The sequence below is a fragment of the Cibotium barometz genome, chromosome 15 (assembly GCF_041138505.1).
Source record: "Cibotium barometz isolate CiBa-2024 chromosome 15, ASM4113850v1, whole genome shotgun sequence".
NCBI lineage: Eukaryota > Viridiplantae > Streptophyta > Polypodiopsida > Cyatheales > Cibotiaceae > Cibotium > Cibotium barometz.
In genome coordinates, this window is record NC_141060.1 from 12,110,503 (window position 1) to 12,127,313 (window position 16,811).

The following is a 16,811-nucleotide window of genomic DNA, read 5'->3' on the forward strand; positions in this document are numbered from 1 at the left end:
GACCTTAATCACAAGACACTCAAAATGAATCCCCAGCATTCTTGACATATAACAGTCATTTAAAAATAGGTCATAAATACAGTTTCTATTAACGAACTCTCGTCTTTCTACATTGTTCCACATCAATCTACATTACTTAATCCACATCCATTTCATATGTATTCCCATTCTCATCCAATCACATCATTTTCCATCTCATCACATCTTTCCTCATTTATTCTCATCACATCTCATTCACTCACATCAACCAATATTCACATCCCATCACACCTCATTCATTCACATCCCAATTCACATAACATCACATCTCATCCATTCACATCTCGATTCACATGACATCACATCTCATCCATTCACATCTCGATTCACATGACATCACATCTTATCCATTCACATCTCGATTCACATGACATCACATCTCATCCATTCACATCCCCTATCATTCATTCACATCCTGATTCACATGACATCACATCTCATCCATTTACATCCCGATTCACATCACATTACATCTCATCTATTTACTCACATTGACGTCACATCCTCTCACATGCACATCCACATCCATTCTTTCACATACACATCTACATCCATACATCCACATCCATTCTTCCACATACACATCCACATTCATACATGCACTCGATCAAGATACGGAAACGCAATCTATACCGTCCATTCACGTACGCTGGAAGATGCGATCTCGGCCGTTTAAATATCTCGATCGAGGTATATAATGAATCTTGACCGTCGAGATACCTTGTCGTGGTAATGCCTTTAAATCGTGGCCGTCCATTTACCTCGAACGAGATAGTAATATCAAATCTCAGCCGTCGATCCTTCCCCAACCCTAGAATTAGGTGTGTATCTTGGCCGTATGTTGCACTAACCCTAATATCCAGAGCGTTAATCTTGCAAACCCTAAATTGCATGATGTTTCCGAACCTCGATCGAGGTTATAAAACCGGAAAACTTTTTTTTTTGCCTCATTTTCACAAGTCGTTTTCACTCTCTTGCTCTCTTGATTTGGATTAGTATTAGTGAGCCCATTAGCTTTGTTTTTAGCTTCATTAATGCTACTTAGCACTAAGCATTAGACCCTTCACATTGGACCCTTCACATTTGGCTTAGGTTTTAGCATGGAGGGCCACGAGGAGGGCCACGAGGAGGGCCGCTCATCTATTGCGGACCTCATCGCGGAGATAGACCGCGAGTTAGCGGCTATCCGTAGGAGTGCTAGAGACACTCCGTCTACATTACATATCGTGGCAGACTTGGAGACGATGCTTGCGTCCCTTCGTAGCCTTCACGATATTGTTTATGTAGATGAGTGGATAGCCCACCATCGCGCTGCTCCTGTGTCACATGGCCTGACATATCGTCAGGTCTGTGATCTTGCTCCTATTAGGGATGGGGCTTTCCTAGATCTTTTCCTCGATAGTCGTGGGATGAGGCCCGGGGTGGGCAAGCCCCTCACTATTTCGCGGTGTTCGCATCCTCATATGGCGGCACATATCTATAGTCGATATGTTGCCGCATATGGGAGGATGCCGAACAACCGCCAGATTCCCATATACTTCGCAAAGCAGTTATATGCGGAGTTTGTCTTAGGGGAGGAGGTCGATTACACCAGCCATCGTCCGGGTGGTGGTGCTGGCCGAGGCCGTCTCCAGGACCAGGGTAGGCGGCCTCCACCAGCCCTTCGTGTAGCACCTACCACAGATCCTTCATTTGTGCCATTGTCGACAGTAGAGGCTCTTGGCACGCAGGTCGGCATTGACGTACGGAGTACCACGGAGAGCATCCAGCACGTGGTGCGCCTATTCTCACGATCTATACCGACGACAGATGTGGAGGTATTTACATATATATTACGTCTTAAGTTTTTTTGGTCATTTATCTTCATGTTTATATGTACTTTTCTATATTTTTACATGAGCAGCATGGTTGATTGTGTCACGCAGGTTCCCACACCTACCACTCAGAGGCTCACTCAGGAGTTGGTAGAGGCGAGAGCGGAGATAGACCGCCTCCGAGCTGCATTACAGATGGCAGAGGCAGCTACTGCAGAGGCACAGCATCTGAGAGAGTCCGACATCCAGCAGGTAGGTTTCTCTTGCACGTTAAAGAGTTATAATTAAGGTCCTAAGTTACAAATTTCTTTAAGTAATACCTAATGAGAGACTAATCAAATATTTTAATGCTTTACTTTTTTGCGTAGGCTCGGACCGAGGTAGAGAGCTCCAGAGCTGAGGCACAGCATCATCAGATTATGGAGCAGATTGCCCAGCACAGGGCAGAGCAGCTGATGCTGCATGTTCGAGAGTATCGTAGATCATCGGACGTGACAGTGCCTTACCTACCGTTATATCCACGACCCGTTCACAGAGGTTTTTCGACGACCTCTCCCGTAGGATGCACCACCCTTCCTACGTGATGCGTGCTGCTGTTTATGTATCGAGGACATTGATAGTACAGGAGGATATGCCCTAGGATGTGGACATATTTTCCACTTGTCTTGCATCACCCAGGAGCTCGTCCGGTTCTCAGCATGCCCATCCTGCCGTGCACGCGTCGACCTAGCGACGTACAGGGTATTGGGCATCGATGATCTTCACCCAGGCCTTGTACGAGTAGATGCCAGGACTGGCAGGCCTGTCGACTTTACATCAGCTATGGACTTGGGACTCGACGCCTTCGACGATAGAGCCCAGGAGCCTGAGGTGCCTCCTGAGATAGAGTGGAGCTCACATGAGTTCAACGCTTACCAGAGAGTCCTACATGAGAGCCAGGTGACAGCATATGAGCGCGTGGGTGGTGCTGGCCCTAGTGGCACAGCGGGTGATAGTGCTAGCAGGAGTGCTACTTCTCATGAGCAGCGTGTCCTTACAGCAGAGAAGCTTACACGAGCAGAGTGGCAGACACGCACCATTGCAGATTATAGATTTTGGGTTTACAAACAGAGGCGTCTTGCATTAGAATGACGTAGAGAGAGAGAGAGGGCCATAGCAGCTTTTGGGACTCGTGAGCTCCCGAGTACACCGGCACCAGCTCACGATCCTTCCTTTGAGGCAGACCTCCCCACAGACATTCGACGACCCCCGCTGCCGGCACAGCCTCCTCGACGTGCACAGCAGCCTCGACGCGCACGTCGACCGGCAGTTAGAGATGACAATTTTGATTGGGTTGCTGTTGATAGTGACTAAACTCAGACTAGCTGGGTTAGCTCACTTACATTGTACTTAGATTTTTGGGCAGTGACTAACCTCAGACTAGCTGGGGTAGCTCATTTTCATTCTGATGTACTTATTTGATGTTTATATCATTATGAGTTTTCTCATTATTGAGTATCATTACATTTTAGTTGATGTTCTTGATTTTATTATATTTTTTAACACTTTGGCTATCATATTGTTTGTTGAAAATCTCCATGCCATCGTACCCAAACATGCTCTGATGGGGACCAAACTTTGCAAGCATGGGGAGGGGACCCACCCCCACATGCTTGCAAAGTTTGGTCACAATCAGAACATGTTTGGATTGGTAATTGGCGCCCAATGCGGGTTTTTGAAGTCTCTTGGTGCTTAAGAGGCCATGGAAAATCCGGGCCTTCCCCATACCATCGTACCCAAACATGCTCCGATGGGGACCAAACTTTGCAAGCATGTGGGGGTGGGTCCCCCCCACATGCTTACAAAGTTTGGTCACAATCAGAGCATGTTTGGATTGGCAATTGGCGCCCAGTGCGGGTTTTTCAAGTCTCTTGGTGCTTAAGAGGCCATGGAAAATCCGGGCCTTCCCCATACCATCGTACCCAAACATGCTCCGATGGGGACCAAACTTTGCAAGCATGTGGGGGTGGGTCCCCCCCACATGCTTGCAAAGTTTGGTCACAATCAGAGCATGTTTGGATTGGCAATTAGCGCCCAGTGCGGGTTTTTCAAGTCTCTTGGTGCTTAAGAGGCCATGGAAAATCCGGGCCTTCCCCATACCATCGTACCCAAACATGCTCCGATGGGGACCAAACTTTGCAGGGTCCCCCCCACATGCTTGCAAAGTTTGGTCACAATCAGAGCATTTTTGGATTGGCAATTAGCGGCAATTAGCGTCCAGTGCGGGTTTTTCAAGTCTCTTGGTGCTTAAGAGGCCATGGAAAATCCGGGCCTTCCCCATACCATCGTACCCAAACATGCTCCGATGGGGACCAAACTTTGCAAGCATGTGGGGGTGGGTCCCCCCCACATGCGTGCAAAGTTTGCTCCCATCAGAGCATGTTTGGATTGGCAATTAGCGCCCAGTGCGGGTTTTTCAAGTCTCTTGGTGCTTAAGAGGCCATGGAAAATCCGGGCCTTCCCCATACCATCGTACCCAAACATGCTTCGATGGGGACCAAACTTTGCAAGCATGTGGGGGTGGGTCCCCCCACATGCTTGCAAAGTTTAGTCCCCATCAGAGCATGTTTGGATTGGCAATTGGCGCCCAGTGCGGGTTTTCAAGTCTCTTGGTGCTTAAGAGGCCATGGAAAATCCGGGCCTTCCCCATACCATCGTACCCAAACATGCTCCGATGGGGACCAAACTTTGCAAGCATGTGGGGGTGGGTCCCCCCCACATGCTTGCAAAGTTTGGTCACAATCAGAGCATGTTTGGATTGGCAATTAGCGCCCAGTGCGGGTTTTTCAAGTCTCTTGGTGCTTAAGAGGCCATGGAAAATCCCGGCCTTCCCCATACCATCGTACCCAAACATGCTCCGATGGAAACCAAACTTTGCAAGCATGTGGAGGTGGGTCCCCCCCACATGCTTGCAAAGTTTGGTCCCCATCAGAGCATGTTTGGATTGGCAATTGGCGCCCAGTGCGGGTTTTTCAAGTCTCTTGGTGCTTAAGAGGCCATGGAAAATCCGGGCCTTCCCCATACCATCGTACCCAAACATGCTCCGATGGGGACCAAACTTTGCAAGCATGTGGGGGTGGGTCCCCCCCACATGCGTGCAAAGTTTGGTCACAATCAAAGCATGTTTGGATTGGCAATTAGCACCCAGTGCGGGTTTTTCAAGTCTCTTGGTGCTTAAGAGGCCATGGAAAATCCCGGCCTTTCCTATACCATCGTACCCAAACATGCTCCGATGGAAACCAAACTTTGCAAGCAGATGGGGGTGGGTCCCCCCCACATGCTTGCAAAGTTTGGTCCCCATCAGAGCATGTTTGGATTGGCAATTGGCGCCCAGTGCGGGTTTTTCAAGTCTCTTGGTGCTTAAGAGGCCATGGAAAATCCGGGCCTTCCCCATACCATCGTACCCAAACATGCTCCGATGGGGACCAAACTTTGCAAGCATGTGGGGGTGGATCCCTCCCACATGCTTGCAAAGTTTGGCCCCATCGGAGCATGTTTGGATTGGCAATTAGCGCCCAGTGCGGGTTTTTCAAGTCTCTTGGTGCTTAAGAGGCCATGGAAAATCCCGGCCTTCCCCATACCATCGTACCCAAACATGCTCCGATGGGGACCAAACTTTGCAAGAATGTGGGGGTGGGTCCCCCCCACATGCTTGCAAAGTTTGGTCCCCATCAGAGCATGTTTGGATTGGCAATTGGCGCCCAGTGCGGGTTTTTCAAGTCTCTTGGTGCTTAAGAGGCCATGGAAAATCCGGGCCTTCCCCATACCATCGTACCCAAACATGCTCCGATGGGGACCAAACTTTGCAAGAATGTGGAGGGGACCCACCCCCACATGCTTGCAAAGTTTGGTCCCCATCGGAGCATGTTTGGGTACGATGGTATGAGGAAGGCCCGGATTTTCCGTGGCCTCTTAAGAACCAAGAGACTTGAAAAACCCGCATTGGGCACTAATTGCCAATCCAAACATGCTCTAATTGTGACCAAACTTTGCAAGCATGTGGGGGTGGGTCCCCTCCCCATGCTTGCAAAGTTTGGTCCCCATCAGAGCATGTTTGGGTATGATGGTATGGGGAAGGCCCGGATTTTCCATGGCCTCTTAAGCACCAAGAGACTTGAAAAACCCGCACTGGGCGCTAATTGCCAATCCAAACATGCTCAGATGGGGACCAAACTTTGCAAGCATGTGGGGGGGAACCACCCCCACATGCTTGCAAAGTTTGGAGCATGTTTGGGTACGATGGTATGGGGAAGGCCCGGATTTTCCATGGCCTCTTGAGCACCAAGAGACTTGAAAAACCCGCACTGGGCGCTAATTGCCAATCCAAACATGCTCTGATGGGGACCAAACTTTGCAAGCATGTGGGGGTGACCTACCCCCACATGCTTGCAAAGTTTGGTCCCCATCGCAGCATGTTTGGGTACGATGGTATGGGGAAGGCCCGGATTTTCCATGGCCTCTTAAGCACCAAGAGACTTGAAAAACCCGCACCTGGGCGCTAATTGCCAATCCAAACATGCTCTGATTGTGACCAAACTTTGCAAGCATGTGGGGGTGGGTCCCCTCCCCATGCTTGCAAAGTTTGGTCCCCATCAGAGCATGTTTGGGTACGATGGTATGGGGAAGGCCCGGATTTTCCATGGCCTCTTAAGCACCAAGAGACTTGAAAAACCCGCACTGGGCGCTAATTGCCAATCCAAACATGCTCTGATGGGGACCAAACTTTGCAAGCATGTGGGGGGGACCCACCCCCACATGCTTGCAAAGTTTGGTCCCCATCGGAGCATGTTTGGGTACGATGGTATGGGGAAGGCCCGGATTTTCCATGGCCTCTTAAGCACCAAGAGACTTGAAAAACCCGCACTGGGCGCCAATTGCCAATCCAAACATGCTCTGATGGGGACCAAACTTTGCAAGCATGTGGGGGGGACCCACCCCCACATGCTTGCAAAGTTTGGTCCCCATCGGCGGAGCATGTTTGGGTACGATGGCATGGAGATTTTCAACAAACAATATGATAGCCAAAGTGTTAAAAAATATAATAAAATCAAGAACATCAACTAAAATGTAATGATACTCAATAATGAGAAAACTCATAATGATATAAACATCAAATAAGTACATCAGAATGAAAATGAGCTACCCCAGCTAGTCTGAGGTTAGTCACTGCCCAAAAATCTAAGTACAATGTAAGTGAGCTAATCCAACTAGTCTGAGTTTAGTCACTATCAAGATAGAGATCTAGTCAGCAGCACCCTCTCTAGCTCTCAACTGCTCTAGAATGCTCTCATGGTCATCCACTCGAAGCCGAAAACGAGGGTGAGAACTGTGTTTTCGGCTCTGTACTCGAACAAGAGTGAGCCTGGTAGCAACCACTAGATGAGAGAACTGAAATGCCTCTAACTCCCACTTCCACTGCTGGAACTCAAGACTCCCCCGATGAAGTCGAATCTGCTGGTAGAACCGGCCTGCCACAATCATGCTATGGGCGTCATAAGAAAACCCATGATCATCCATTGTATCCTGGTCAAGCATGCACTTTGGCCTAGTGCAACTCATCAGATAGTAGTCTACTCCCTCGCTATTTCCCTCACTGGCAATAACAGCAAATACATCACCCTCCTGTAGCAAATCTGTCAGGTCATCATAACTGACCATGAACGCAGGACCTGTGTGCTCATCAGACACCACTGGATGTGAAGGATGCTCAGGGGAGAGGAATGTCTGTATCCATGCATCTGCCCATCCTCTCGAGGCACAATGTGACCAATCGCCATCCATACATGCTCCACAGAAGCATGCAAACCGTCGTGTGTAAATCGTGGGGGCCGCCATGCACGTGCTCCTGATGGAATGTAAGCCCAAGGTGCCAGGTACTGTGTCACAATCATGGGAGGCTCTACGGTCAATCGTGCCACCATCCACATGCCAAAAAAATCTCCTGACAATCCGAGCATCACGTTTGGGGTACGATGATGCTGCACTCCCACACAAATGTTGGGAGCACCACTCGACTACGTGGCCCGCATCTCTGAACCGCTGAGCATCCTGTCGGCTGATGACGCCTCAAGGCACGTTTCACACACGCGCCTGCACCATCATGCTCACCCTTCCCATGACCAGTCTCAAAGAATGACCAAATCACTGGGATACTAGACTGCACATGCCACCTATAAATCCATAAAAGATAGTCTTAGTTATTGTTTTCTTTAAGATGTTCTAGTGAATTTAGTTTAATTGTAAATGTAAGAAAGCCATAAGTACAACCTGTAGAGCCAATAGAATTGACGTGATGACTTGAACTGTGCGCCACAACCATCCAACCAAACCCATCGCTGGACATGTCTGATCCCACAATCTCCTAAAAAATCGTGATGGAGACGAAAACAGTGTTGCACAAAATGTGCATCATGTGAACGATCATCACTGATATAGAAATGATACTCTCGAATAATGACACGGGTCTCGGGGGTACTCGCTATCCCATCTACATGAGCCTCTGCATGTCGATAGCTAATGTGGACCAAAATAGCAACCTGGTGAGGTAAGCAATACATACGTTTAGGACACAAAAAATCAATTAAGTAATGTAGCTCAAACATAAAACAAATATTACAAAATATAACCATTACCTGCTCTGAGAAGTAATACTCAGATTGTATCTCCTGAAAAGGTGTGAAAGTGTAGTTCTCTGCAAAATCAATCACAGAGACGACCACACCAATAGGAAACTCTGCTAGGCATGCTCGGAACTGACGATCCTGCCACTTGGCACAATGACTGTGCCGTATGTAGGGGTAGATCTGCTCCCTAAATGTGGCTGTGAAGTGACAACGTGGTGTATGTTTGTCCACGAGCTGCAACTTCCTGGACTGTCCACCACTCTGGAGCTGGTGTGTCACATACTCATAACGTTGCCATGCCACTATCTCTTGGTCACTTGCATCAAGATCTACCATCTGTAGATGTGCAAGTGAACCACATGATGTGCAATTGCTCTCCACACAAGGCATCCTATGGAACTGGGCATCCTCCGTGCGTGCACACAAAAGAGAGTGGATGAAATCACGTGGACTATGAGGCAACTCTCTATGCCCACTAAGAGAACGGAACACATCATAAAAAAGATTGAACTCAACATGGTAGCGACAACAACATGTGTCACGCTGACGTGAGTACCTCACAAACCAAGGCTTACACCCCTCAAATGACCTTTGCCCAATTTTAAGCTCTGGATACGAAGCCACAAACTGAGAATACAACTCAGTTTGGGACATTTCAAGAAAGCAAGCACCGTGCTCAATGAACACTCCTCTTGTCACTCTCTTACGCAAAGCTTTCTTGAAAACTGGCGATGCACGACAATTCTCCTCCCAATAACTTTCTATCAAGGTTCTAGTGGTTTCATCTAGTAGGCGATCATGCCTAGCTACACGACCACTACTCGCCCACATAGCACCAACCTCATTGGCATCTAAACTTTGTCGCCTAATAGACCCAACTCTAAGTGCGTGTGGTGCTATGGAAAGGATGCGAGATGTGGCACTAACCTTACCCTTCATTTGGGAGCTACTTATGGCTGCCACAATAGCCCGTCGAGCAGCCAAAGCGTCCGCAGAGTTCCTCTTCTTGTTAACTATATAGGAATGACGAACACTTTGTAGCACCGCCATGCCAGCTCTCCTCTCTCTTCGACCTCCAATGTCGGAAAGCGCCCTGCAGTTGGCCATGTTGGGCAAATCAATCAAAGCATCAAGCACACATGCCTGTGATGAAGACGTGAGGTCTTTGAAATAGGATTGGAAGATTGCATGGGCATGACAATGTGCCCCTGCTGACTTTGATAGTTCTTTCCTATCCACACGAAGGGCGCCCAAAGGAGGGGGGGTGGGTTCTTGTAGAAGAGAGGACTCAAGAAGGGCGGGTTCATGTGGATTATCTAAACTAAGGGGTAGTGGGGGGGAAGAGGGCGAAGGGAGAGGAAGTGGAAGAGGAGGAGCAAGGCTTGGATCATCGCCAACGGAAGGTGTTGCTCGTTGACGTGCTCTCCACTCTCTCTTTCTCTCACGAGCTACCCTTCTCCTCTCCTCCTCTTGAACTTGGTGGATGGGGGGGAGTCTAGTCCTATCACGTTTCCGACTCCTACGACTTTGAGAACCCATTCTCAAGGAAGCTAACAGAGAAAATATTATAAAGACTCAATGATGGGATAGTACTACAGATAAGTGTGGGATAGTACTAGAGATGTGTGATTATATAGGAAAAATAGGTTATCCACTTCAAATCTCACTGGATTTCCTATCTAAGATTGATTGGATAACTAAGATAAACATAAAGATAATTAAAGATAAACTATTATCCACTTAAAAATTAATATTATTTATAATATTTATTAACAAGTCTAAATATTTATCATTACCAGATATATAAATATATCTTTAAAGAAATCTTTTATTTTATAATTATATAACTGCTTTTTTTAAATAAAGTATTTTTTTCATATTTTATTTAAAGGTTTATTCTACATAAAAAAATTTCAAGAAATATAAAAATAAAAAATTTATTTTTTTTTAAAATTAATAATATGATCTTTAATAATATTTTTATTGATCTAATCCCAAAATATAATCCTTTAAAATTAGTGATTTTAAATTCTTTTATTTAATAAGTTACATATATTTTATTATTTAAATTTCTATATTCTATTTCTCTAAATTACTAAATTAACTTTTCCAAGAATATGTTTTTGAAAAAAGAGGGGAGGTGGGAAGGAGATGCCACGTGTCACAAGCGTGCATGACACGTGGCATTCTCTTGACATGTGGCACTATTATGGTTGATGTGGCAATTCCATGATGTGGCATGCCATGTCACCATGTGCGAGGTGGCATGCAAAGGTGGCAAGATGATGTGGCATTAATGATGACTAGGATGATGAGGTGGGGAGTCAACTAGGTTGACCATGTTGACATGGAGGGTGGAGGTGGCAAGCTGAGGTGGCAAGCTGCTTATGTGGATCCTCTCGATGCTCACGTGGACATAAAGTGGCATGCATATATAAGCTTTGGGCCTACCCAAGTCTCACACATGGAATGAAACCTAAGCTGTGAAGTTTACCAAGCCTAGATTTCCAAACCTAACTAGGATTGGTTTTAGACTTGAAAAGGGGAGAGTGGACACAATATGGGAATTTTCACTTGGGAGGATTGAAAATGGACCTTCCCATACTCAAATCAAGCCAAATTTTTTTTAATAAATTCATGGCAACAAGAGTATTGATCCCTTGAGTTTTTAGATTGAAAGATTCAATATTTAATTTTCTAGAATTAAATTACTATTGATTTAATGGGCCTCTAACAGTCATAATAAATTTTCCAAAGTAAATCTACAAAAATCAAACCGTTAGATTTGTAATTTTATCTTATACCCACATTATACTAATCTTTCCCAATCTAATCATCACTAGATCCATACAATTTGAGCATTTTAAATGGTAGATGTGGTGGGAGGATAAAATAGTATGTTTTTTAACAATTCTAATATCTTTTAAATAATATAGAAAATAGTAGAACACATCAAAAATTAGTCGATAAATCAAGTTAAGCTCTATGTTATTTGTATTTGTGATATGCAAAGTGGGAACATCGTATGAGTAATAATGTAAAAGTTATAGGCAATTTACTCACATTCACTATACCTGTCTAAACCTAGGACAGGGCCTGTATACAAACTTGGTTCCCAAAGAAAAGGGGATTTACAATTATTGGATATTCGATCAGATTATAGTTTTAGGTGCCCAACTTTGCATATGATGTTTCATTAGAAGACCTTGAAGTGAAACTCCTTGGCTAACTATGAGAGATTGGCTATTCTTCTTGAAAAAATGCCTGTTTTTCAGCTAAAGCCAAGGGCGCCCACGACATGAAACTAGATAACCTCATCTTGCAACCACCCTGAATTATACTAAAATTTCCTCTTCTTCCCATTTAATTTCTTAAATCTCAATTACCATGGGAATTCCTCTTTTTGCATTTGATTATTTACATTCCAATGTCATGGGAATTCCTCTTTTTCTGTCAATTATTTCTCATAAAATAAATTCATCTAAAATAAAATATCCATTATTTCAATATGCTAGGAATTTCTCTTTTCCCATCTAAATGATGGAATTCCAAATGTCATAGGAATTCCTCTTTTAACATTTAAATATTTCTCATAGATAAATAAATTTATCTAAAATTCATCTTTGAATTTAAATGAATTATCCAATCATTTCAATATGCTAGGAATTTCTCTTTTCCCATCTAAATGATGGAATTCCAATTGTCATAGGAATTCCTCTTTTAACATTTAAATATTTCTTATAGATAAAATAAATGTATCTAAAATTCATCTTTAGATTTAATTAAAATACTCATCAATTCCAATATGATAGGAATTTCTCTTTTCCCATCTCAATGATGGAATTCCAAATGTCATAGGAATTCCTCTTTTAACATTAAAAATGAATTACTAGAAATTTCTCTTTTGCTAATTACTATTTATTTTAGATTAGAGAAATGCTTCATGATGAGAAGCTTCATTTGAATTGAGAATAGGTCATAGGAATGACCATTCTTCGGGGGAGAGAGAGAAATGCTTAAAAACCATTATAAATTAAGCATAAATAGAAATTTATGTATTTCTTCATCACAATACATTAAAGAACTTCAATAGTATTCAAAAGCCATTCAAATTAATGCTTCTCAAGCTTGAGAGGGGTTGAAAAGAGAGACATTTGGAGATTTAAGAAAAGAAGATAATAATCCACACTTTACCTCCTAAATTACTTGATTCTTTGATCACAATAAAGGCCCCCAACCAATCAATTGGTTTGGTATGTTGTAGGAGTCACCAAGGAAGATTGAAGAGAGAGAGAAGCTCCAATCTCTTCAATTTATAGAGGATTTTTAGAGGATAATAGAAAATATCATTATTTCAGTATAATACTGGCATGGTATAGTTCTCAAATTTTTTTACAAAGGACTAAGGATCTATTTATAGGTGAGGGAGGCCTCTAACCAAGTCCAACTAGTTTCTAGAATTTTCCAAGTTCAGTTTGGCTGAATTTGGACAAGATTTGAACCTAGTTTGGCTCCCTTCTTTTGATTTGGTTTGATCCAAGAGAGAGGAGAGATAAAAATATCACAATATTTTTGAGTTTAAAACTCCACCACACATTTAAAATAGGCTCCTCCTTGAAGAGCCCTCCTTCTCCTTACCAAGCTGTCAAAATTGAATCATTATACCCAAAATATCTCATTTTTTTAGTAATACTCATAGTTTTTTTAACTAATAAACCTTATCCTTAGTCAACTCTTCATCTTATGTGAGCATTTACTCATTTTTGGGAGTTTTTCTTTTATAAATTGGATTTATCTCCTCCCCACACTTGGATTGATCCTATTGGCCCATAGGAACCTTGATTGGACCATAATCTAAAAATTTCTGAAAATCTAGACCCTTAGGCTAAGGTCCTTTATACATAATTTCAATTAATTCCAATTGCACATTGGCAAGTTCTTTTTAAATTTTTGTTTCAAGGGAACCCATTTTAGACACTAGGAGGATTTTTATATCTAAAAATATCTCAATTTTGGATTATCTCTCTAGATATTTTCTCTCTCTAGGTCAAAATAGGGTAAAACAGAATCTTTCTTTTATTTCAAAGAGGGGAATAATTACAAGATCAGAAGGGGAGGTTCTTACACCTGTACACCTCAAAAGCTGGAGGGAGGAATCTTACATCCTACCCCACTTAATAAATGCGAGATGTCCTCATCTCGCAAACTAGAGGACAACTCTTTCCCTTAAGATCCAACTGATTCTGGGGTTCCTTATATTTTGGTCAACCCAACAGAATCTTGGGATAAATATCCCTTATATAGAACTCATCATCAAATATCAATTCTTTCAGATCATATCATTCATATCCTTAACACAATAATGGTCCATTAGACCGAAAAAAATTTCTTTCTGAACATTCCTCCACGGGAATTTCAGTCAAGCAAGTTCTCAATTTGTCATCCATTAACTTGATCCACCGGGTCAAGTGTTAACAGTAGCAATCTGGCAGCACAATCCACTAATCTCGTAGTGATTTGCTGAAGTCATTATCATCACTCCAATTACGAACATCATCACAGGGACTTGTCCCATTCATCCTCATTGTGGCTTTGCTCAACTTATCGCTTTTCAACCAAAATTCAAGAATAATCATTTTTCAGTCAGAATCCAAATCAACTCATCAGTTCTCAACCAGAGTTTTAAAATCATATCAACCACATTCAAATTCATCATCTGGATAGCATTTTTGCTTATAATTTCATGGTCTTAGATTTACTCGTATATACTGTCAGTAAAGAGCTACAGTTATACCCTCGGTATATACGGGTAGTCATGGTCCTTGGAATTATAAGGTAAATACCATCATGTCTAGGCCTCAAGCAAGTTAGGGATTCCATACAATTGTGGAACTTCCATCTGAAGACCCAATTACCAATTTACGAATTTCAGTCTGAATATTAATTTGTATGAATTTCATCACACAATTTCAACCTTTTACTATTGCTTCATAAATTTTTGACATTTTTGGCTTTTTAGTTCATCCACTTTAGCCAATTCACTCTAATATCAGCTGAAAGATCCCTGCTCCCTCCGTGCAACCGGATTCGGGGTGCTAGCAGCGGAAGTAGCACTTCTGCGCGAGGTAGGATCCCTCACTTGAGGCCTCGCCCACAGATATTCGGACAAGAAACTAATCCCTTGGTTCTTCAAAAATCGAACCCGAAAAAACTTTCCCTTACCGGAAAGCACGGGCGATTCCTCCAAGATATTTGAACTCTAACGTAGTCAGGGTCATTACTGACCAAGCTGATCCGACCGAACCTGTGAGTCACTTGGTCAGATCAAGAAAGAAACTTGCACTTGGATCATAGAAACCAACGCTTTTTTCCCCATTGAGAGGCACAGCCATTGATTCTTTTTCCATAGAGCAATTACTATCCGAGATTTACTTCATCTATCGTACTATAACACAATTGAGTCTCATTTTACGGATCCATTAGTCCATCCTAACCCCATCCAGTCCCATGAATTAGCCAACCCCCCAACCACTGTAGTGAGATGGGATCCAATTAGGAATTTGGTTAGGTTTTGTCCCGGGTACCAGGGAAAACAGTTACCAGGCCCCCTAGTCGGATATTCATGCAAATTTAATGCTAGTCACACCACTTACACACCCAATACGAAACTGCCTTTTTCACAGATTCAGCTATCTTTAAAACAATCATTTAATGAAACCATAGTGTCATTGATCATTCCTTCATCGGTGTATCTATGGCATCATTGGCAAACCAGAACGCTCACCGCTTGTCCACTCTCAGGGGCCTTTTTGATAGTTCCTAGCTCAAAGTACCCGGCAATATATTCTCTTATAAAAATCAAGATGGAATCTCCGTTGAAGATCAGTAAGATCAACCAACAGAAGAGCCATGGACTCATCCGTTGAGGACCAGCAAGGTCAATCAACCAGATCCATGCCCGATTTCAGAAAGCAACTCTTACTCCTTGTTCCAATATCTTTCCCGACGCACGTGTGTGTATCTTCGGCGAGCCAGAGCCTGAGCACCGTATGGTCAGCACCCTCTAGGATCCTTCACAGGTCACCTAGTGCTTCACTCATAGGCCGCTTCCTTGGTCCCTCATCCACCATACCGGAAGCTCACCATTTAAATCGAACCGAGGCACGTCAAGACCTCGACCGACCTTGCTATGCGAGACGGCCTCCGTTGACTCTCCATCAGCAGTTGCAACTTTATCAGTTAGGTCTCCACGACCTTAATCACAAGACACTCAAAATGCTTTCCCAGCATTCTTGACATAAAATAGTCATTTAAAAATAGGTCATAAATACAGTTTCTATAACAAACTCTCGTCTTTCTACATTGTTCCACATCAATCCACATTACTTAATCCACATCCATTTCATATGTATTCCCATTCTCATCCAATCACATCATTTTCCATCTCATCACATCTTTCCTCATTTATTCTCATCACATCTCATCCACTCGCATCAACCCAGATTCATATCCCATCACACCTCATTCATTCACATCCCGATTCACATGACATCACATCTCATCCATTCACATCCTCATTTATTCTCATCACATCTCATCCACTCGCATCAACCCATATTCACATCCCATCACACCTCATTCATTCACATCTCGATTCACATGACATCACATCTCATCCATTCACATCCCCTATCATTCATTCACATCCTAATTCACATGACACATCCATTTACATCTCAATTCACATCACATTACATCTCATCTATTTACTCACATCACATTACATCTCATCTATTTACTCACATCGACGTCACATCCTCTCACATGCACATCCACATCCATTCTTTCACATTCACATCCGCTTCCATACATCCACATCCATTCTTCCACATACACATCCACATTCATACATTCACATACACATCCACATCGATACATCCACATCCATTCTTCCACATACACATCCACATTCATTCTTCCACATAACATCCACATCCATACATCTACATACACATCCACATCCATTCTTCCACATACACATCCACATTCATTCTTCCACATACACATCCACATCCATACATCCACATCCATTCTTCCACATACACATCCACATCCATTCTTCCATATACACATCCTCATCCATACATCCACATACACATCCACATCCAATCTTCCACATACACATCCACATCCACATCCACATCCACATCCATACATCCACATCTATTCTTCCACATACACATCCACATTCGGGTTGTTGCAAGATCAGGGTGTCCAGTTTTATCCAATTTATGCT

The 16,811-nt window shown here is 43.4% G+C and overlaps 1 protein-coding gene across 1 annotated transcript in view; it reads left to right on the top strand.

Moving 5' to 3' along the window:
* Positions 1-1,665: 1,665 nt before the first annotated feature.
* Positions 1,666-16,811, top strand: part of LOC147630977 (uncharacterized) — a 140,952-nt gene continuing 125,806 nt past the window's right edge. Inside the window, exons 1-2 of the mRNA XM_086809118.1 lie at positions 1,666-2,105; positions 2,222-2,410. Of these exons, the coding sequence (XP_086665244.1) occupies positions 1,905-2,105; positions 2,222-2,410 (390 nt within the window). The 5' untranslated portion in view covers positions 1,666-1,904. The remainder of the gene's footprint in view (positions 2,106-2,221; positions 2,411-16,811) is intronic.